We start from the raw sequence: 24,052 nt of genomic DNA, 5'->3' as shown, positions 1-24,052 counted from the left end.
ACACTCTCTGCAATTCAGATAACTTGTGTGTAGATTAAAGCGAGCGTGTGTTTGTAAAAGAGTAGGAGGGAGACGGTTACTGACAATGGACAAAAACTACCCGGGAAAAGAAAAAGAAATGTGAAAACGAGGGCTTTCTAAAAAGCTGCTCGGCCAAAACAAACACGCGTGTGAGTCAGCGGAGAGAAAACATTCTCAGGCTGATTGATGTTTCCTCTCTTCTCATCTGCTATTACTTCCAACCGCTCCACGGGCTCAGTCATTGTCCCGCCACAGTGATACTTGCTGCAATAATGTCCATCCTCATTGTTGGAGAGAGGAGAGGCACGGGGGGGGGCGGGGTGTTTACCTCTCTGGTGATTCATGTTGAAAGAGGTCAGAAGCTTGTTGCTGCGCTTCCTCCATCACTTTTACTGGCAGGGGTGGGATTGTGTGTCTGTCTGTCCTGTCCTGCCCTGTCAGTCACAGGGACTAGAGATTGATCCCTTGTTTACATCTCTGACAGCGCGTACATACATTCATTAACCTGTTTTCTATCCATGTCAACATATATCAGCTTTGGGATTATAAGGATCATTTTAAAGATGGTGTTTTAAAGATGATTCTGTGTGAGAAAGGATATCTGAATCTGGGTTCTTTTTGCAAGTTAATGTCTTTACTTTGTTTATGAAAAAGATTGTATTATCTTCAGTTCATCTTTGTGTCGGATTTGAAGGATTTGTGTGTTGACATTCTGCCTTTTTATCTGGAAGTTTTCTGGTTCACGTGGCCTGTGGAAAATGAGGTGCTTGACTCGGCCTAACCCTGACCCCTCCTGCAAAGTGACACTATAAAATGAAGCAGGTTCGACATACCAGAGTGTGTGTTTGTAAAATTCTGCCTTCCAAGCATTGCAGCCTGGGGTCTGTGGGGCTGAAAATAGAAACAGTCCGGTCACTGCTGGACAGATTCTTCCCTCTGACCCACACTGAACCAAAGAGGAATCTACTTTTCCCCCACAGACTTTCCATTCTTGTGACCTGCTAACACTTAAAAATAACAGAGACAATGAAACAGATGAAAAACTGACAATCTTGAATGCAGAAAGATGTGCTGGTTGAGTTCTCATGAAGGATTCATCTTTGATTTGTTCACAGGTTCTCTTACATGCAGGTTTTGTGTGCGCAGATCATTTCAGTTTCAGACAGAACAAATGGAAAACAGAGCCCTTCATTAATTAGCTCCTGCCTCTCAGATATCTCACGATGTGACCTTGTTATAATCTGTGAATCAGCCGCTGTAGCTCGGTGGCAAATAGGGTCTGTCTCCTTACTGGAATGAAGTAATGTTAGCTCAGCTTCATGCCGAGGGGGCAACCTGAGGTCAGAGGAGATTTGTTCATTTTAGAAACTGTCAATCTTCAGCCGCTCACTCTGGCTCTGTGTGTTTATAATGGTATTAAAGCTGTTATAATAGTAATCCCAGCTGGTGAACCAGAAGTGATACAGCTGACATGATATCATCGCTCTCAGGTCGTGCTCTGTCTGAGTGGACGCAATGCAAGAAGAAGAAATCCCTTCAAATGAATCTGGTTAAAGATTGCTGAATGTGCATGTTTATTATTCAGACAATGAACGGAGGTTTTTTCTTTTGTCTTTCCGCTATCTGCAGAGAAACATGTTGTGACAACAGAAGTGTTGAAACTGAACCCATGTTCAAGTGGAAGGCTTGACCGACTAGAATTTGCTGAATTTTCGATGAGATTATAACAGACATGGTGTCCAGGTCAAAATCCTAATTGTAGTTTAAAAATAGGTCTATGGCCATCAACATTTTAGAGAGACTCACATTAAGTTTACATGGAGAGATGTTGATCATGAAAGAAAATCTGATGTTTTTTTATATTTAAAGCCCCCCGTGAGGAACCCTAACCCTGTGGACGTCGAACTTTTGATATCCTTGCTGATCTTGTTCTGTTCATGCATAAGTAATGCTTTCTGACAAAGAAAAAATCTCCCCCTTAGTTGTTTTAAATGTCTAATGTTTAACTCACATTGAATCTTTGGTGCGGAAAAAATCAACGACCCTTTTAGACACCTACATCCCACGGCAGGCATGGAAGGCAAATAAAGTGAGTACATGAACAATCAATCTGCTTTCATTTCTTTTTGTTTTATAAACCAGCTAAAAACTCCTCGCAGGATCTTTAATGAATCACTGATGTTAAGTGACACAATAAGACACATGACTCACTTTAGCTGAACATATCTGTAGTGTCCTTTAGGCTGCTTAATCTCTGATGATAATGAAGTGTGATATTGGGCTGGGGAAAGTGATTGCTGAGTCTGCAGCGGTGTCATCTGAGAGCCTCACTGTGTTTGTAGTGGTGGTGGTGGTGGGGTGTTGAGTGGTTTGCAGCTCGTGATGCCTTCAGGTGCTCTACGTAGAGCTCCGTGTCCTTACTCAGAGCCTGAATGTTTGAATCGTCCAGAGCGGTGCTGCTCTTAAAAAGTTATAAATAATTACTTAGATTGGAAACTCTGTCTTTTTCTTTTCTTCGATTCTAGTTATCGTGTGCCCTGAGACAGGATTATGTTGGACTTCAGTAGACTGAAAAGGGAATCTGATATCGGTCAAAGAATCCAAACAGTCATGTTGGCTTAATTAACTGATATTTCTGACTTCATTTATGTAAATCAAAACATTCTTATAAAAAAAATCGAAATAAAAACATTGGAAATGCTTTTTACGGGTTACTTCAGTGCCATGTAACTTCAAAGTAACATTCATCAGAAGTGGTTGTTTGTATTACATGATGGAATGGACTAGAGCTGGTTCAGTGCATTTCTAGTTTTCTGACTACTCGAAGCACTTTTTACACCACTGGTCACGTTCATCCATTCACACCACATTCACACACTGATGGCAAAGGCTTCTACAGAAAGTGTCCATGAGATTTATACGACACTGATGTAACAGCAGCAGTGCATATATAGATATATTATATATAGGCCTATATAATACTATATTTTCAAAACGTTTTTTTCCTCTATTATTAAGTTTCTGTGTGCAACAGGGGAAAGCTGATGAACTTGTGTAGAAACAGTCCCTTGAGATAAATAATTTTTAGGCCAAGTGTTCTTCAAACTTTTACTTGGACTTTGCAGAGTTATGGAAACCTGTGAGGAACGTTCTTTTAGTGTTCTTTCGATTAATCATTACACGGGACACCTTTGAATTCACACAACCTTGACATAACATTATGCACAGGGAGTTCTTTAAACATAAGATGACAAATAGCCCAGTTAGAGTCTTCATGGAACATGAGAAAATATGTATTTTTTCTGGGTCAAAAATATGTCATATTAACTGTTAAACAGATCATAAAGTTGACACATCATTTTCAATTGGTGGCATAACTTTAAAAAAGAAACTTGCAAAGTAGCATTACACAATGGGTTAACTTCACTTTCTGTGTTACCATCCTTCCTCCCAACTCTCTATTGCCCCTTTTCATTTATTTCCAACATTTTTTTTTTTTTGTTTAAAGTGGTCCCTATTCGCTCAGTCTGGCAATCCCCACATTCCCCACAGCACCTGAAGGTACCACGGCTGAGAAGCGCTCGTTGTGCGTGGATTCCTTCACACACACACACAGACACATGTACACACACATCTGGTGTGAGGTGTGAAAGCTTAACTATCACTTTGTAACTGTTCACTCGTTTTGTTGTTGTTTTTTTTGTTTTGAACAGAGAGGAATATTTGAGGTATTTTTTCCCCCTCAACATGTTGACAGCTTCGTTTGAAGAGCGGATAATCTAAGTCAGGTTTACTGCGGTAGACTAAAAGAGAAAAAAAGTTAATAACCGGGAAAAGCAAAGGTGATTTTTTTTCTGACGTGTCGTAACGCTGGTGACTTGAACATAACTTGTTTTGTGTGGCACGCGGAGGATTTGGTTATTATGTCCTCGAGGAGGATTTGCGATGACATCTAGAAGAAAGTCAACGAAACTGAAGCTCCGGAGGTCTTTCAGCGAGCAGCTGCGGAGCTCCACGTCCAAAGCCTGGGACTTACTGTGGAGGAATGTCAGGGAGCGGAGACTGGCAGGTCAGTAACCCGCTGAAAGAAACCTGTTCAATCTCCTTATCATTGCAGAGTCACTTTAATTGTTAAAATTATGATAAAGAGCGTTTAAGTGTCCTCAAAGTGGTGCAACAGTAACATTTAAAAAGGGAAAGGGACTTTTAGGAAATGGTTTTAATTCTCCCTGTTTTTTGGGGGGGTTTTTTTGGTATCTTTTCTCTAATAAGTATAGTTTGCTTATTCGGTAGTTATTTATGTACAACATAAAACTCACTTAGGCCTATTCTAAATGTAAATTATATTGCAGTCTAAATGTGTGCACAATTTAAATGTTTGAATGTGACATTTAAAGATCAGAACTGAAGTTGTACGTTGTTAAAAATACTCAAATAGGCATAAATGACTAACACCAGTTTTAACGTCTCCTGAATAACATAATGAACCCTTTTTTTCTGCCCACACGAAGGACATAGTTTCCTCTTTATAACTGTTCATTTCGGCATAGAGTGAATCCGTTATGAATGACAATGCGCACGATTATTCCACTGAGCGGCGCTAATGGGTCATTTTTTTTTAACCTGCAATGGAAAAATCTGAGTTAATTCCAATGGCTGATTGCAGTTGCTCTTCATTAATTTGCTCATATTTCATTGTAAACACAGTATTTTGATTGCAGTGTCTTGTTTCTCTGTTTGCTTGTTAGAATAAATCTGGATCCAAGCAGTTTCCTTACAATGTGACTCCAGTGAAATGATCTGAGCATATTTTCTCTAAAATCTGTGCTGAGCAAGCCTTGTTATTGATGCCCGGTTCACCTGTGCACCTAGAACTATGCACAACAATAGGACATAAAGGCTTTAAAGAATCTCAGATGGACTAGAGGTACAGTTTGTAAAACATTTTTTCTTTTTTTTTTAAGATACCTTGGGGTTAATTTTTGAGACTTATTGAAGAGTGATAAGTTATATCCTGCTGTAGGGATTCTGTGTGTTGGAGTGTAAATCAATGGTTTGTGCAGTTACCTGAGTGTACCACTAGGTGCAGGGAACTGACCACAGTAGCTTCCCATGGAAAGACACTTGCATATTATTACATCTAAAGCAAGAGTTTCATTTAAAAAATGATAAAAGGCCTCCACTGAATTATCTCCAGAGATAGTTGTATTTGGAGCTTGAAGATTATTTCATCCTTACAGTATCAACTGTATAGTGTTTGTTGCAGCAGCTGAGTTCTGCATTGCCTGGATATCTTACTCTTTATTGTTGCTTTCTTTTCATATATAGTGTGTATCACAGTGTTTGTGCCATGCATCTGTCAGGGCCTGCACTGTTGATTCATTGAGCTGTGAATGTAAATTGAACAAGGGGACACATCTAGAGCTAAACGACTGGTTTGGGATGTTATTTGAGTAATGTTTATTCCCCTGCAAGGAGGTACTATAGTCATTCTTTCTGGGTGTACTATAGTGGGCAGAACTGAGGATGTGTTAGGGTGTTTTTTAAACTCCTAGTAGTTAATTTGTTGCTCGTCAGAGATGTTCATCATGGACATTTGTGTCCTAGTTTGCCTTTTAATACCCTGACATCTTACTTGATTGTAGACTTTAATAGTGTACATTATTCATCCAGGGCTTTTCTCAGAAGATCACATTAATTGCTTATGTGGAAGCTTCTTTCATGGCTTCATTTGTCAATCTCTGTGAAAAGTTTACGTGAGTGTGATGATAAAAGTAAAGCCTTTTGTTGCAGATGCTGCTTTCATGTGTAGATGCACGTTCAAGCTTTGAGGAAATACACAATGAACATGAATACCACTTCTATATCGTGCTTTAAATAGCTCGACTGTGAGAAGGTACTGCTGAAATTTAAGGACATAAAAGAGGAGAGGATGAGAAAATCAAGAGGTTGTTGAAAAGCCATTAGTTGTGCTTATTTGTATTTTGTCAAATTGCCTATAGTTGTGAATATTGACGTAGGCTATGTCCATATAGGGGCTGCATCCCTGGGAGGGCACACTTGAAGACCAATTTTGTCACTGTGGCACATTGAAGGCTGCTCCATTTAAAAGACTCCTTCAAATGTGACCAACAACTGCGTCCTCCTTTCCCCGGCCAACTAAAGTTCCGTCCTGTGCATCTCTTTGTAGCCCAAGATATCCTGTAATTTATTGTGCCCCATTTCAAACAAGCTGGTGGACTCTCAAGCAGTCAAGAAAAACACTTTCAAATGTGACTATTTGGTTTCAGCTCAGTACCTAACGTCAAAACACGAAAGTGGCTTTAAAACTTTAAGTTATATCTTTAAAATACTAGGTTAAGCTACGTCATATAAGATGGTTCCGGTGAAGCTGTCAGGGTTGCTATAGGCGACAGAGGCGGTATTTGTTAGATGAAAAAAAGATTAAGGGCGGGGCCGGATGCTGATGCAAACAGGGAATCCTCCATAGACCAGACCGTCTCCTTCCAGTTTGCCCTGAGTGGTCCACACAGCCTATAAGGGTCCTTTGAAGTAGGCTACCCCTAAAATGATCGACATTGCATGACACTACATTTAGGTTGAATATGATATGAAATATGTTCACCACAAATCAGAATGCTCCAATCATATCATCCCTCTGAATTCTTTTTAAATATTGTATATGGAAAATGTACAGCTAAGAGCCTGACGTTTTCAGGATTTAAGAAAAAATCTCATGAGAGTCCTTCAAATCTGGGACGTGAAGGAGGTAGTAAAAATGCCAAGGAATGTCCGAATGGTTCTTTTCTGTGATTGTGAATTGTTTGTTTTAGTGATTTCTAAATTTTCTATTTTAATATTTCTTTTTGTCCTCTGTCGTGACGCTTTGGATGTCGTGTGAAGCACTTTGAATTGAACCTTGTTGTTGAAATGTGCTATAAATAAACTTGCCTTGCCTTGCCTTACATATTGGGAACCGACTCTTGAAGTGTCTGATTTACTGAACAATCCATACCATGTTGAGTCACAATTGAGGTAGGTTACAAATATTCCAGCAGAGGACGCATGACCTCATCCTCTGGGCCATTACAAACTGCAGAGCAGCTCTACTGGTCTTGCAGTCTTAAAGTGTGATTTACTCCCAGACCTGAGCTCAGAATTTAAACATTTGGTGGCTCATGAGATGGAAATCTCCCATCATATTGGTGCTATTCTTAATCCTGTGCTCCAGGAAACTTAGCCACAGTAGAGCCAGGACTGGCCAGAGCCGAAACATGTGACTGCTGAGGAATCAAACCACATCAGAGAAGCGTCTAAACCCAAATCATCTTCCTCCACCACTCATCATGTGTGTGGGCCTGAGCTTCCACTGCATGACTCAGAATATAAGTTTCCCTTTTGTCATCCCACCTGACTGAGGCTGAGTGCCGCAGCAGAGAATGAATGAAGGCTGGACAGTCACTAAAAGCCAGATTTACTTTTACGTTTCAGCAGGGCTCAATTTGTCATCACACATACATTTAAAGCCTCTTTTGTGGTGAACAGAGATATACAGCTTCTCACTGAGCCTCATTATGTTTTTGTATACGTGTGTAATGCGAGTGTCGTATTCCTGTTGCCGTGTTGTATAGCATTTGAGCTGTGAATCCCAGACAGAGGCGAGTTGGAACATGTTTGATAAGGGCTTGAGTCCCTGTGCCTGACACACAACACTCCCGCAACGGACACCCGGCAGCCGGTTCTTCACGGCATGCAGCACAAAGTTGAACCTCCCAAAGAGAACTCTGGAGATCTCGTAGCTCTTTCACAATTCCTCGCTGAGGTATTCGAGTGCTGTCAGAGACAAAAACACCATTAATCTCATTCATTATGATTTTGCATAGCAGCGGGTGATTGAATACGTAATACGATATGCGTGATGCACTCTGTGACTTTCTTCGTCTAGACGGGGAGGGAAGATGAAAACACAGAAATGGGTTCAGGGAGATCACGCTGTTGCCAGCACGCTGCCAATCATTCTCAAGCATCTGACACCTGAAGCGATGTTTCTACAGTATGAATGAACACAGGTGTTTGTGTGTGTAAAAAAGTGAGTCACAGCCCAATGAAATCATCTGAAAAGTGTCACACTACCACCTTGTACCTTAAAAAAGCAACACTTAACACATTGAAAGAGCTCCGCCCGAGGGTGTGGAGAGAGTCATTAAACTCAGGAGAAGTTTATAAAAAAAAAAAAAAAAAAATGTGAAGCAGCTCTGAAGTGTGCTTCTGAATTGTGCTCTTTGTGAGCTTAAGCTGAGCTGAATGTTGCCAGCCAGGGAGAGAAACAGACAGGGGTTGTGTTTGACTTGGTCTCCTGCCCATTTGTGCTTAATTCACATGTATGGCGCCATGCTCATACGACACAGGCAGGCCTGTATGCAGAGGCCACGGCGGTGTAAGGGAGAGTGGCAGGGGCCCTGATGGTGATTGGTGGGTCGGCCTGTGCGGATATGGACTTTATGTCAGGTGTTGTAAGTTTGTAAGACATTAAGTTGGGTATAAATTAAAGCATATTGAGTGAAGTCTGAATATAAAAATGACTAAAGTTAATGAAGGCACAACATTGTTCAATAATGCAATTTATTCTAAAAATAACTCGTGGATCATCATGAAACCTTTCCTGGAATGTCTTAAAGTGGCAGTGGTCGCAGAAAAATTGTACTTTTAATTTCTTTTCAATGTCATTGGCACATTTTTCCATGTCTTCAACTCAGTATAATTACATAAATTAATACATATTTTCATCATTTTTTCTTTCCTCCAATCCTTTTTTGTTCATACGGATGCAGCTGTATCACTGATATTACAACAAAGCACACTGGCTTCTTGTATAACTAACACATAACAGGAAGCACTTTCAGATTCCCAGTTCAAAGTGGATTATTTGGCCCCTGTTACACTGTGTCGGGTATGGTGGGCAAAGTCTTTCTGCCCCTGATTCACCATCTGGGGATTTAACCGAGGTAACCGTGTAAGGTTGGAGCTGGCATAGCCTTGATCACACTTACATAAAAAGTTTTCAGGATGAGCTGCATGTGTGACTGCAGACTGATGAATCTTTCACTCTGACTCTATCCAGAGTTTTTCCTGCCAGGCTCCTAGTCATTTTTCCATGTCCAAAGTCCAAAGTGAGCTGATGTGAGAATGCAGCAGGATATAATCAGGAGAATTTACCTTGAGGGAGTGGGAGGGTTTGGTGAAGTTTATTCCCTGTAATCAGTGCACGACCATATACTGTCTGCATGCAACCGGTGCGATCTCCGCGCGTAGTAAAAACTTCATTATACTTTCTTCTGGCCAGTATGATCTGCTCCGCTCTTTTGTTGATAATGGGATCCTGTCAAACTCAAAATAGCATTCAAATATTCTTGTGACAGTGTTGTATAGCGGACTCTATTTACATCATGTCTTGCCTCAGGAAACCAGTGCCCCGCTCCTGTCTGACAGGGATAGTCTTCACTGTGAAGTGCAAGTGTGAACAAACAGATCAGGAGGATTTCAGGGTCTGTCCTTCAGAGATTCTCTGCAAATCTTCAGGAGTGCCTATGGGACACGAGTGATGTGAAGCTCCCACTGCCTCATGTGTTTCCACAACAACGTAACCCAATGAGAAACCACACAACGGTATAACGCTGTTGAGGATGTAAAGTTTAAGTACAACCTCTATAAACCTTTAACATTAGAACATTAGCTGAGAAGTAAGATATTCTGCTCTGTTATACAAACTACACACCACAGAAGAAGTTTATTTTTCCTGTCAGTTGAAGAACCTTCAGAGCTGACCCGATGACATGCCTGAGTCTGATCTTTCCTTTTGTGTTGACTAAAGGGTATCCAGGTCACCCATATGTATTCAAGCCAAAATTTCTTCCCCCCTGAGGAGCTGACACTTGGAGGAGACCTGCTGAGAGGCCTTCCTGTCGCTGGAGCTGGGGGTTATATGCTGGGGGTGGGGGAGCAGAAATTAGCATTCTCCAACCAGGAAAACAACTTCTCCCTCTCTTTCTCTTTTCTCTCTTAAAAAGGCACACACTCACTTTCGCCCAGTAAACTTGGCACCTGTGTGAGCGGCAACAGCGGAGGAGTTGTTCTAGTGCAGGGCGGCTCCAAAACCACTATTTTTGTAAGCCCTCCCACACCCCTCTGCTCTCCTTACTCACTTCGTCGGCATTCCAATGGTATTTATATTTCCCTCCAGAGCAGGGGGAAGTTGACAGGCATTCACACAGACGCTGGATTCAACTCAGCAAGGTGGGCAGTACTCCCTCTGATCCCTTCCTATTGGCCCCACTGTTGTCACATGACCCACAGAGTCCGACTGAAGTGTTGGCACTCCTCCCCCTTGGCTCTGCTCTGCCGTCCCTCTCAGCTCCCTTCAGACTTTTTGAGCCTGGATGTGAAGTTTTCTGCTGCTGGGAGATCGGTGGAGTTAGTGCGTATCAGCCAGCAGTCAGGGGCTTGTTTTGGGGAAAAGAGCTGTAGTTATGTTTCGGGAGCTCCCAGAGTCTGAGGGCAGCGAGTGTCTCGGGAGTATGACCCCAGAGACTCAGGATATCTACCTGAGGATGGACCATCACCGCAGACGCTCTGGGTACAGGCTGGGCAGGATCATTGCTCGGCAGCAGCTACTCAAGAGGATCGCTGGAGGTAGGAAAGATGACAGTTCAGATTAGTTAAGATTTTGGTTTAACCTTTTTTTGTTGAGCTTCTAGGAAGGCTGGGAGTTGCGGCTAAACAAGCAAGCAAGATATGGCACACATATATATGATTATGAGAGTATGATCCAGGGTGACCTGGTGGACAATGAACAAGGACATTGTTGTGAATGTTTGGGATCAGCTGGTTGTCTTAGTGAAATGTCATTTCTCTGGCTGAGTCTTTGTCTACTTGTTTTTCAGATAATTCAATAGAAATAATCTTTGGAAGACAAATATAATGGTTTTAAGTCTGTGTTTGTGTGTGTATGTGTGTGCCACTGCAGACAAACCTACACTTGACCTTCAGTCATTCATGAAGTCTAGGGTGCAGTGTTGGTAAATAATTAGTATTGACTGACTCCGTTGAACAGTGTGAGGTGATAAGCTGAAGGATCTGTTATGTACCATGAGGTAAACCCAGAGTATAAACAAGAGGTATCAATAAAAGTCCAGCCTGACAGTTTTACAACCCCTCAGCTCGCTATATGGGATTTTTATTTTACCACAACATGTCCTGACCTCTCATTCATTCTGTTAAGAGGGCAGTAACCTCTTGCCCCTCCATTTACCTGCTGATTTAAGGTCAGCCCACGAGAAGGGGGGCAGGGCAGAATAACAAAAGAGGGACAAAGAACTCCTCCTGCTCCTCCTGCAGGTGTGAGCACGCTGGATCAAAGGGCAGCAGCATTTCATAACAGAAGAAGCTTCACCAGTAACAAACTGCAGCCGTGAGATGAAATCACACAGCATAGTTCTCCTCTCAGTCACTGCACCATGAGCAAGAGTCGGATAGTGCAGCCTCTTGTTTCCTGAATGACCACAGCCACTGTGGCGTCACACGAGGCAAGTTTGTGATGGTGGTGATGTGAGGGACACACAGAGACCGCTGTTGTGCGAATTTCTTGGATTGTTTTCGAGGGGAAATCTTTATGATCTGATGTTTTCTGGCGTGTACGGTCATGTTTCAAGGCATGTGTTTTCAGATTACAGATGTCTGACTTTACAGCAAACCAACAATTTAGGTCGACTGGACCCGGAATATGTCCATGTTTGACGTGGGTTAAGAGCTAAGCTCATTCAAACAGCTTTTGTATCGTCCGGTTAGAAGTTTTAATGATTCATTTTATTTGACACTTTTCTAGCACATTTCTGCATTTTCTGTTGTTTTTGTCCCTCATTTTTAAACCCATCTCAATAGATATTATTCTGCCACATCCATACTCTCATGATCTCCACCATTGTCCATGAAAAACGTGTTATTGTTTAATCAGAGTTCTCACTTGTCCTTAAAAAGGCTTACATTTGATTTATACAATTTAAGGTCATAAAATGCCTTTAAAGCATTTTGTGATGTGGGAGAGGTCTCACATTCCAGCAACACTTTGACTGACATGTCAAAATACTTTTTTGAATATAAACTGTAAAGTTAGAGTTACCATTTTTAGGGGGGAATTGTTCATGTGACAATTCTCTGCATTTATGGATGCATATAAAGTACAAATTCACAAACCATGAAGGGCAGATAGAAGGAGAAGAAGATTGGGGAACCATCGATTATGCAGCGATTTACAAGATGTGAAAAAAAAAACGTTAAACATGGGAAACTTGAAATCAAAGCTGTTGAGTTTAAAAAGTGTGCATCAACCATCAATTATAAAAATCAAAATGTGAAGTCGGTGCAAGTGCAGGACACTAATCATCTATAAAAGAAGTGTACCACTGTAAATGTTATAATTAAGGGATTCATTTTGTTTATTGTGTTAAGCAATTCTTTTTTGGAGAGAGGTTTTTATCTCCTCGTATAAATTCTGAGCCCACTTGTTTGGAATATAAATCTCCATGGTGTCTATATTTTACAATAGAATACAGGTTGAAAAACTATAGGAAACTTAACTTAACACATCTGTTTTCATCAGCTTTCTGAAGTGCTGTGATTATGCTCATTTGGGTAATTGTACTTTTTTTATCTGACTGCTATAAATGCCTTAATTGAGCAATTTACTTGCAATGCGGCAGCATTTCTTAAGTTTTCCTCAGGAGAGCCGCGTTTAAGCTCTTTATGAATCATATTTCTTACAACTCTCATGCCTCACCTTGTGTGAATCATACCTGTAAATGCAGAGAGGTACTTTTTTAAGGGACTTAAGGGAAGCCAGAGGATTGATCTCCATGTGTCGCAGTGGCTCCTGCATTCCAGCTGGCCCTCATGTTGACATAGCAGTTTGAAAGTGAGAGGGGGCCATGGCGATGGGCTGAGTTACTCAGTATTGTTTCACCCAAAATTCCTGGGAAGCCTGCAGGGTCTTAGTAATGTTTCCGATCTGATGGCATTTAAAAGAAACCAACGCTATGTATGTGTGTGGGGTCTCTCTCGGCCCATCCTGATTAGCTTCTGACAAACAACCAGGAAAAAATGAGGACCTTCAAATTCCTGCAGTCCAGAATTTCTGCCCAGTATATCTCCTCGGCTCAGAGAGATGATGGATGCCATTGCACAGCTGTGTGATGCAGGATGGAAAGAAACAGGCGTTTGAGAGCTGCACAGTAGGATTGTTGTGCAGGAGAGAGGGCCTGTTTTTATTGCGGAGGAATGTGTCTCCTTCCCTAAAATATTCCTCAGATTTCAGAGGAGTATGCCATACTTCATCGTTCTGGATGGACTGCTGTGTTCTCGATTTTTTTTTCCTTCTCTGTGCTGCTTGGTACATCTGCGGTCCAGATTTTGAAAACATCTGCATTTCCCCCCTTCTTCTCCTACATTTGGCACATTGTATTCGTCCAGTAACTAACTTTACACACATTTATCATACTTATTTACCACGATCATCGCTCCTAAGTCACAGAGCTATTCATGCCATCATCTGGGATGTGACTATAATGTTTAATTAGCTCTTAATCATATTCTGTATTGATTCATTGTGTATTGTATTTTGGTGCAATGCATCTCCTCTCATTGATTGAGATGTATATTTGAACACGGTCCCTGACAAACTGAACACTAAACTCAACAGGGGAAAAGAGGAGAAACTCTTGATTAGCTTACCCAGAAACTATTTAATTTAATAGTTTGATTTCCATTGCGTAAACTTGTACACATGGTTCATATAAATAAAAAGCATTTATATTATTATTATTGACAAGTGGGAAAGATCTTATGCACTCCTTATTTTGGTGTGACAGTTGTGTCTATGTAGCGTTCACTATGTGGGACAATTTTTGGAGGATCAGGGAATGTTGGGAAGGATTTAGGTGTGTTTGGTACATCACATTTGACTGATTTAGTTAAATTTTAGTTTAAAAAAATCTACTTATAAATGAATTTAAATGAATCCCCTCACAATATTATGCCAATATTTTCCAGCTGTTTTCCAAGCTGGACTCTTGTGGAACCCAAATCATTTATAGGCCCTCAAAGTGTTAATTTTAAGTGGTGTGAAGTCCGTCAAACTTTTCTTGGCCTTCTGTTGAAACCACGAGCAGCTGAACGCTACGCCGTGACTAAAAGCTCGCTCGCTGACTGAGGCCGTTTGGTTCTTCCTCTCTTTAAGAGCTGCTGTGTTTGGAACAAGAAGCTCTGTCCTGTCTGACCTCTCTTTGGCCCTTCTTCTTGGCTTTTTGACCTCAGCGCAGCCAGCGGGCTCCGGCCTGTGCCCTGGAAAGTCCATTAGTGCATTCTGCCACGGTGGAGGATGTTATGTGACTCTTGTCAAATGACACAAGTTATTGCATGGCAGCTGTGTGTCTATCATGAATCTGTCCTGAGGTAACAAAGCTGGCCTTTTATTCAGATGTCATGGGCAACAGGCTTGTGTATTTCAGGTTAACTGACTTTTTCTACATTTGTTCCCCTGCTTGTGTGTTTCAGTCTTTGCACATTATCTTCCATCTCAGTACAAGTTTGATCCTATTTACACAATATTTGACTAGTTACTTTAATAATACACCATTTGATTTACATCGAGGTTAAAATAATCTTCAGTAAAATAAACCATCAAGTGAGAAAACTTGCAAACATTTGTGAGCAGGATAGTTGTGAGTAAAACTTACACACTCAGAGACTGTGAATGCTTTCCATAGAGAGGACAGGAACACTCGAGCTTGTCAAGAGGAGACGCTCGGCCCCTCTTCCTCTCTTCTTCCTTTTTCCAGTAAAAGGATAATTGTCAGAAAGCCGCTGTGAGAAGGGCTTGGTATTGTTCTGTGTTTGGAGCGTTTGTGAGGGTAAAGAAAAGCCTCTTCAAGGTGAGGAATCCAGTCGGACTCTGTCCTCTCCCACTCAAGACTCCTCTCTCAGAGCTCTGCATTATTCATCCGTGGTCTGCTCCAACATGTGGCACATTAGATCATGTGTGTGTGAAACAAACATAACTGCTCCTTCATTCAGATGGAGGTTTGATGATAAGTGGGGATGTAGCCGTATGTATTGTTTACTAAGTACACACACAGCCGGTTTATCTTTTATTCATGAAGCGCTCTGTTGTGGATCTGATTGTTATGCTGATTTTGTTTGCTGCCTTCAGCGGGCAGCAAATAACGCCGACAAGGAGCGGAAAGCTGTTTTAGACCATGTGATTAACTGCATGTGTACTTCAAACACCACCGCCATCACCACACTTAAACGGGCGGCAGTAGCTCAGTCTGTAGGGACTTGGGTTGGGAACCGGAGGGTTGCCGGTTGGAAGTTGGTCTGGGAGCTGGAGAGGTGCCAGATCACTTCCTGAGCACTGCCGAGGTGCACTTGAGCAAGCCACCAAACCCCCTCCCCACCACCAGCTCAGGAGCGCCCACTGTGGGCGGCTCTGTCACTCTGACATCTCTCCCTTAGTGCATGTCCATAGGATCCTGTTTCTGCATGTGTGTGTGTATACTTCAGCATGTTGCGTTACTACAGAGTGTAAAAACTGAAATTTGCGGGGATCAATAAAGTTAATCTTAATCTTAAACTAATTAAAATCTATGGCTTGTGCTCTTTTTTATACTTAAATGGCACAATGATTCCTTCAACATATTCTGAATGTGCACAAAGGAATAGTTAAAGGTGTAACGGCACCATTATAGTCATATGATGGTCACGCCATTGCTGTACGCTACATCCTTGCTATGTACTAAATTAAATCAACTTTGATCACAGTGAATTTAGCACAAAGGGAAGTTATGTCACACATTGACAACTTCTGTTTCTGAGGATGTTCTCATCGGACACTTTCCTCCCACAATAGACTGAAACAAAATGTGACTAACTATAATGTAATGCCTGTGACATGAATGTTTCAATGAGTTTGTTTGTCCTATGATCTTGTGATAGACCAGCTGACCAGCCAAGGCCAAATGTCTCAGAAGCTGTCAACAAAGAGCATAAAAAGTTTTAAAAAAGGGGAATGTCTTTCATTCCAGTGAAATTGTGTTAATCCTTATTCAAAAATGACTTTACATACAGCCCATGTAAAAAACACAGATCCAAATATCACTCAATGTAACTTAAGAAAATCACGCTTTGTAAACCGTGTAAAAACAAGTAAGATATCTATAAATCTGAAAAATACTGCGGAAAACAAACCAGGGTGATTTCACATAAATGTGGATAATATAATACATAGAAAACTGATCTGCTGTAATGAGATCATTTGTCGTACAGCTCTGCGCTCTTAAGAGCTTCTCAGCAGCCAAATGTCTCAACAGTTGGTTTGCAGCCGTTGGTTATTTCCAGCTGTGTGAGTGAATATTCCAAGAATCTCCTAACGGACAGGAACAAACTGACTCAATCCAGCCAACCTCTGCTTAATAAAGGTCACAGTGATAAAGCTCTTACTTATGTTGGCCTGTAGGTGGCAGGCTGATCTCACGTCCTTCCTGTCATTCTCCCTCCTGTGTTTGAATCTGAAAGTCAGAGAGGCTGACAGCTGCCACATGTGCACAGTTAATCATTGACTGAGAGCAGGTTTCAGAAATGCCTCGGCTGCACTGTAACAGGAACACAAAGTCACATATTAACAGAGCCCTGAAGGGAAGTTGATCCGGTTCTCAGGACTTTTACATGCCAATGATTAGAACAATGTAAGTCACTGAAAACTGTAAAATCAATATGTTTTGACCCAAATAATCCCTTCTTATCAGACAGCAAGATAAAACATAGTAATAGAAAAAACAAACATCTAATAAATGATTAACATTCCTAAATCTAATGATCTAAAATCAGGTTTGTATTCATATCAATAGACAATAAAGATAACTGTCAGATATTATTCTCCTTATTGATTTGCATTGATTATTAAATTACATTTATTCTTCAGACAGTGATTGTTGCACGTTACCTGGATTTTTCCTATTACAACATTTTCCTCATCTGTATTGAAGCCATGCTAGAGTTCAGCACTTGGCTGCCCCCTTGTGGTTGTAAACACTAGGTGTTATTAAAAACTGACAGAGAGGACATGAAGCTCTTGTCTGGAGTGACTCTATGTACATATTGATGACCATGCACGACAAGAAATCCTTCATTTTCTCTTCAATCTGTGTGTGTGTGTGTGTGGGGGGGGGGTTCTCTAATAAAGCAGAATTTGCTCTTGATAAACTCTGTCCACCTCCTCATAAACACTGTACACTGTTGACTGTATCATTGTCTTTGCTTCACATACATGTGTCATGTGTGTGTGCTGTGAGAGTCCTGAGGCCTCCTGGAAGCCGTTCACTTTGATTTTGTTAATTAGGACCAGCGTCCCTAGGGCTGGCTCCATCCTTTTTTTTTTTTTACTGCGGAGGACTTTCTCACGGTAGGGGTCCTTGTTGTGACAGTGGCCCCCTCTCTACTCTCTGAACCCTGCATATAGTCCCCTCTGGGATCTGGTCCAAATGAGCTTGAGGTGGACCTTATGGAGCTCTGCAGGATTTGACTTCAGAGGAGTGTTCTTCTTGGTGTTTTTATTCTCGATATTCTGTACATCACAAAGCTGTTGGCACACATTTGTCATCTTACAGTTTTCCTCTGCCCTTATTAGCACCTGCTTAAATTAAATGCCCCTTGATCTTGAGACGTTTGATTTGTGTGGGTGCCAGAGCTTATAAAACGTGTTGATTACTTTCCGGTCCGTCTTTTTCCATGTTTGACTCAGGATTTTGGGTCATCTGGCTGAGTGTTTGTCAGACATTTACTGTCATCCTGCTTTAGGTTGTGTTATAGGGCGCACTCGGAAAACCAAATTACAGTGTTTATATAGGCTATCAAAGGGAAGGAAGAATTACAGCCACACAACCGTATATTACAAGTGAGAAAAACAGCATGACATGGCGAGGCATGCAGCCTTTACTGTTCTTTACATAAAACCAGACATGTATGGACTTCAGATCAGGTGGCACACAAACACACACCACTTGTGGAATATGTTGGTAGGACTGAAGTTAACTAGATGAGCATATGGGGATCAGAGGGACTGACTGACGACTGTAAAGAAGCTGGCATAATGGCAGGAAGGAGCTCAAGTGAAAAACTCTAAAATCGCACCATATCTCTCTTCCTAAGACAACCCCCTACAATCTGACAGGGAAAGTCTTCTGCTTTGAGGTGCATGTGTGAGAGCAAAACAGCTGAATCTTTTGTACAGCTTCACCCGGAATGTTTTCCTTCCAGACATTTTTTGTGTTCATTTTTGGGTTGAGCCGATGTGAGAATGCAGCAGGAAGGATTCAGGAGATTCTCTGCGAGTCAAAGACTGGGGTCAATGATGCTCATGCCGTGGTGAGGTGCATGTCTGAAGAGGTAAACTTGGAAGATTTCAGGGGCAGCTTGCATGAAATGTTCCAGAAATTTTCAATAGTGCATGTGTAAAATCAGAGTCAGAAATACATATATTCGGCAGTTAAAAAAAAAAGGTTAAATGACAGAGAGGGAGAAAGACAGAAGAGCAGAATGAGAGACAGAGGGAGGAGAAAAGGAAGTAAAAATCTTCTACGGCATGTAAGTGAACAAAAAAAAGTCTTCCAGGCCCTGAGGTTAAACTTTATTTTGAAGTTTGTTTCCAAGCCTTAAGTCTAAATCCAGGGCCTGAACTTCCCCTCAGTTCCATCTCTCTACCTTGTTGTTTTTATGCCTCCTGGGAAGATTTGTCATGGTGTTATTAAGTCTGAGGAGCTCACTTTAATAAAAACAATAACTTTGAATAAAAAACAATATATAGGTAAGACAGGCGATTTGAATTCATGATAGAGAGCTAGATGTGTGTTATCGCTGAACAGCCTGTATAATTCATCCTGCTCTATGTTGTTTATTTTTCTGTGGACAGTAAAAAAAATAACGTCATCCTTACAACTTGCTCAATGATAACTCTGATAAGATCAATAGTCCGGGGTTTTAGGGAGGCATGCATGAAATGAAAAAGGAAATCTCCATAAGACAAAGTTGATGTTTTTGTATCACCGTAGAAAGCAAATCTTTCATAAAGGCCTTCCCAAAACACTTGAACGTGCGTGGGAACATGGCTACAGTCCAGCATCTGGAAGTGTTTAGCACAAGTGACTGCAGTATGTATTTCACAGAAAGCTTGGCTGATTGATTTCTGCTCTGTTCGGAGCTGTTGGCAGTAAAGCGGAGGTACTTAAAGATGGGGAGATTTCTGAGGTATCTCCTCCTTCCTGGTGGTTTCAGGTCAGAGGTCCTGTTTCCAGTAAAGGACACTCCTCTTGAAGTGTCTGCTTGAAGTCACGTGCCAAAGGATCCTACAGTGTGACCAAAGGGGAAGAAGAAGAAGAAGAAGAAGAGGAACACCTGTCTGTGAAGCTGGAACACACTCCCCTCGGTTTGCTAAATGACTGTGAGGAATCAACGTGTGGTTGTTAGAACATTTTCTCAAAACCGAGCGAATGTGAGACGCTGTTGGATGAACCCTGCAGAGCTGACAGTTTGAACACTGAAGACTTGGCTTATTTTGAGACCATGCAGCCCACATCTTAATCCATTATGTGTCCTCTTGTGTTTACCAGAAGAGGCTCAGGGGGCTCATCATTTGTTGTTGTGGTATGGATTCTTTGTTAGAGGCCATTAGTGGTCCATCTCTGATAATATCTCCTATTTCTATCCAGGGATGTTGTTGAGTGACTTGGAACACATGGATTGTTTCTTTTTTTTGGAAACACTTGAGCTGATTTTCCAGATTTTAAATGCAATACCCCTCCTTTAGGCATCATGATGTTCTTAAGAGGGAAGAGAGCCATGAGCCAGCTCATTGCTTTTACTGTGAGACTTCTGGTAACCAACACTGCCCAGGAATAGGTGAAGTGAATGATTGTCTAGGTATTCAAATGTCGTCACGGTGAATTGTTTTATCATAAGTAGGATGGGAAATGCCCCAAAAGCTGTCACTGGTATTTCCAGACTTAAAGAGACACACAAAGAGCAACAGGCAGAAAAAGAAAGAGAGAGTTGAGGGGTTGTTGCCCCTCAAGATGAAAGCCGTTTCTCTCTGGGTGTCCTTCAGAGGTGAAGGAGAGTGTTACCACAGCTGTGCTGCTCTTGTTTGAATTCAATACAGGACCTCAAGAGAAAAACACAGCTCACATGACTTTTGACCCAGCAGGCTTTGGCAACGGTCAACAACAGCAGCTCTCCGGCTCACAGAGTCGTGTTATTTACTCTCACAATCAATAAGCTCTTGCTGTGAGTGTGTGTGTGTGTGTGTGTGTGTGTGTGTGTGTGTGTGCGTGTGTGTGTTTGCTTTGAAGGAAAAGGTGGACCTCAGTCTTTTACCAGCTGATTTGGAAAACTTTTTTTTTAATCAAAGCAAAAAATGCATCTGTGATCTGTCTTTAAAGAGGCGAGAAGAGAATTGAAGAAATTGAAATCTAATCCGTGATGGGTCTTAGATATTAAAAATCCTGACTTGCAGGTTAAGAATGCTAATAGCTCATTGGCTAGAGCTGTGCAAAAAAATCAATGCAGCTGATATCGTGATAATTATTTTCACAGTTGTACATTGATTTTCTGGTCCCCCACATTGATACACTAAATTAATTAAAAATTCTCCTTTTATTTCCCTTAAATTCCTGTAATCACAACAACCTCCACGCCTGTAGATGCCGCTGGTTAGTAAGCCGGCTCCTGGACCCCGAAGCTGCCGAGAGCAAGATAAAGCAGCGGTGGTCGAGTGGCATAGATATAGAGTGAAGCGAGGGAGTGCGGCTAACTTTAATAAAATGTTAAAAGAAAGGAAAAAAAACAACAATTTTTTATGATTGTTTCACACTCTGCCAAACTGATAAATATGTCTACAACTCATCATACATGTGCAAGGAGCGTGTTGTTTGTATGTAGCCCTCTTTATGATGCCCGCTGTGTGTCTCTGTTTGTCCAGTCAGACATGCAGCTCTTCACAGCCATGACGTGCTAACCGTTTAAATTCATGCGACGTTTGTGAAGTTCTTTTGTCGTCTCATTGAAAGTGACAATAGTGTCTGTTACAGAAGGACAGAGAGAGACACATGACAGAGACAGCAACATCGTCGCCCCTCTACATTTCCATTTATTGACCTGCAGAGTTTGAAGCTTGATCCAGAGTGACCTGCAGAGTGTAATGACTGACACAAAGAAATGTCCCGAACACAGGAAAACTCCAAAATACAGTCAGAGGCCAGGGTCTGTGCAGATACAGACATCACCACACCCCAGCCCTATCCTTGGCTCTGGCTTTTCCTGGGCTGGCTGGTTAGCACTGTGTTTGTCCTGAGGTCCCCGTCCTGCAGGAGGGCATTGATGTCTGCTTTGTAAATCCACTTGTAACTGGAGACCTGCGGTATACTGAATGCAGCTCTCCACAGGTCACACAGGACCACAGGGCAGATGCAGGCCCGGGATTTGCAGCCTCATTTGTATTTGAGGAAATTTTCCTTTGTTGTCTTAGCAACGCAGCCCGGAGCTGATCATTTAAAACCTGCATCCCATGTAGAGTACGGGATAACAGGTCCCCTGTGTGTCAAATGAGGGGGCTGGAAGCCGGTGAATGATTCAACAGCAGCTCTCTCTGTAATTACTCGGCCTGTGGAGCCCGCCAGCTCATGTGCCAATCACTGCATCAGGAGAAAAGTCACACCAACAAAGGATCTGTGTTGTTACTCACCTCTGCGGACAGATATCTCTTAGATTTGGCTTTTGTCCTTTGTCTGGATTACAGGTGATGACGAGAACGCAAAAAAAAAAAAACTGAAGACGGGTTTTTGATATTTGCGAGTGGAACCTCCTGTTACGCCGATGATTATGTCCTATTGTGTGGAGGATGTTGGAGTCTGAGGGACATGTAGAGCTTTGTTAATTAAAAACCTGCTCTTGAAAAAAGGCAGCCTTTATTCCCACGACATCAGGGGCAGCATTAATCCACCTTTTGCATTTCCAACATTCCCCTTTGATTACCTGAAGTCTCACAAATACACAACGGGTCTCCTGAGCTACATCCTGCATCAACAATCATGTTTGGTCATCAAGTGTGTCTTTCTTTTATCCTTCATCATTATTTGTGCTTCCTGTTTGCTCCCCTGTGAATAATTCCCACACTGCGAGACAGGAGGAAATGCGAGGCTATTTTGGGCATGAGACATCAGATGTTGTGGTTTTTGGGCAGACTTTCAGAGGGGGCAGTGTGTTTCCCCCTGGCCGTCTGTCTCGTCTAACTATTACAGTAAGGCTGACTGCTCACTGTCTGTATGCAATTAGCATCATAAAGGGGGAGAGAGGCCTCTGCTTCATGCCTCCCAGCGTGACGACACCTCTCCCAGCCAGCCCATTTCTGGACTTTTTTTCTCCCATATAGCTGCCTGTCTTTCCCCAGGTGTTTTTGATACAGACAGTCTCCGCTCTCAGTAATAGTCAGTTTTTTTTTGACTGACATATTTGGCTGGCTTGTCTGGCTGATTCATGCTGTACAGTGCGGGGGAGGAATGGACACACATTTGTGAGGGCTGCCCAGTAAATTAAAGCAGATAGTTTGAGTGTGCCTTTAAAGCTCTGATATACCCTTTAGTGTATTTATTGTTATAAGGTTTGTTAGGGTGACTAAAGTGCTCTGCCTACGTCAGTCTGTCTGTGCTTGCCGCTTTGTACCCACTCCTGGCTCCAGAGTTGTGTTTAACAAGAGGAAATGGCTTAAACGTCACAAATGAAACAGTCGCAGGAGGAAAAGGCCGCACATGGAATTCTACTTGAGCTTCAGGAAATGATGGATCGCTGTGATGTCCTTACGTAATCATGGTGCCACAGCAAACCCAGCCAATTAAAGAGCTGCTCATTTTATCCACACATTTGAAAAAATGGATTTTCCTGATGCATCATACAGACTTTTGTCATCATTGATTTCATAATACGATGTCAAACAGGGCGGTTAATGGAGGAAACTGGGAAAATACGGTTTGCAGATTAAAAAACAGATTTTAACTTTAACAGATGGTCTAGAGATATCGAGATTTCCTTATTTGCAAATAGAGGAAGCATACACTGGAGGAATATAAAACTGACCTTCTCAACTTTAATGTATTCACTTGGCAAACCCACTGTATGCTCATGGGTTTGGTTTCACTTCCGTTCTCCTCTTGGAGGTCATTAATAAAGTTAGAATTAGAAGTTTTTTAAGTGATTGTTTCCCTTTTTTTTTTACACTACTCTTTTACTTTTGAACACGTTTCTATCTGCTTAGCATTTACATTGTGAGCTTTGGATATCTGCAGAGTGGTTAAATCTAATACTGGATATGTTCAGGATAAGTTTTTTAATAATACAATCTGTATGAAATTAAGCTCTAAATAAGTTCTACATATTAGTAATATTGTTATTTGCGTATATTCACAATGACTTGTTGTCTTTTTGCAACCAAGAAACAGGAAATCTTTTCACATACAGTGACAACAAATTACTCTTTGTTTTTTGAAACACCACAACAGTCTCAGGTGACACAGATCACACAGCTCCTCTCATTCATTGACTTCTCTTCAGACGTAGAGGCTGAGACGGAGGTGAAACAGACAAATATATCACTGCGATGATGTTAGCACTGAGTCTTGTGAGCCGTGTGCCTCAGCATGATTCACTGCTGCTGATTGCTGACAGTTTATGTCATGGTTTTCCCCCCCGACTTCAGCTGCCTACGCTTTTTTTCCATTTCGTCGAGCTGCTGGAACAACATCTGGACCCTGCAAAAACCGCGCTGCTTCTCCTTTGTTTGTTTAAATGGAACTTTTCCCACAGTTTTCACACTTAGGGAATGATATTTTTTGAAAGATTGTGAAAGCTGACTTCATGTTATCTGTGCCAAAATAATTGA

The 24,052-nt window shown here is 41.7% G+C and overlaps 1 protein-coding gene across 3 annotated transcripts in view; it reads left to right on the top strand.

Annotated features, from left to right (window-relative positions):
- Positions 1 to 24,052, top strand: part of stard13b (StAR related lipid transfer domain containing 13b) — a 62,966-nt gene that overhangs the window by 26,429 nt on the left and 12,485 nt on the right. The window contains exon 1 of one of the 3 annotated variants that reach the window (XM_020634864.3): positions 3,625 to 4,090. The exons of 1 other annotated variant lie outside the window; for it this stretch is intronic. In XM_020634864.3, the coding sequence (XP_020490520.1) occupies positions 3,967 to 4,090 (124 nt within the window). In that variant the 5' untranslated portion in view covers positions 3,625 to 3,966. Of the gene's footprint in view, positions 1 to 3,624; positions 4,091 to 10,431; positions 10,711 to 24,052 lie in introns of those variants that run through there. One more of the 3 variants, XM_020634863.3, reaches the window with a different exon arrangement.

Source organism: Labrus bergylta, chromosome 11 (assembly GCF_963930695.1).
Source record: "Labrus bergylta chromosome 11, fLabBer1.1, whole genome shotgun sequence".
NCBI lineage: Eukaryota > Metazoa > Chordata > Actinopteri > Labriformes > Labridae > Labrus > Labrus bergylta.
Note: the sequence above shows the minus strand (reverse complement) of the source record. Positions and strands in the feature narration are given on the sequence as shown.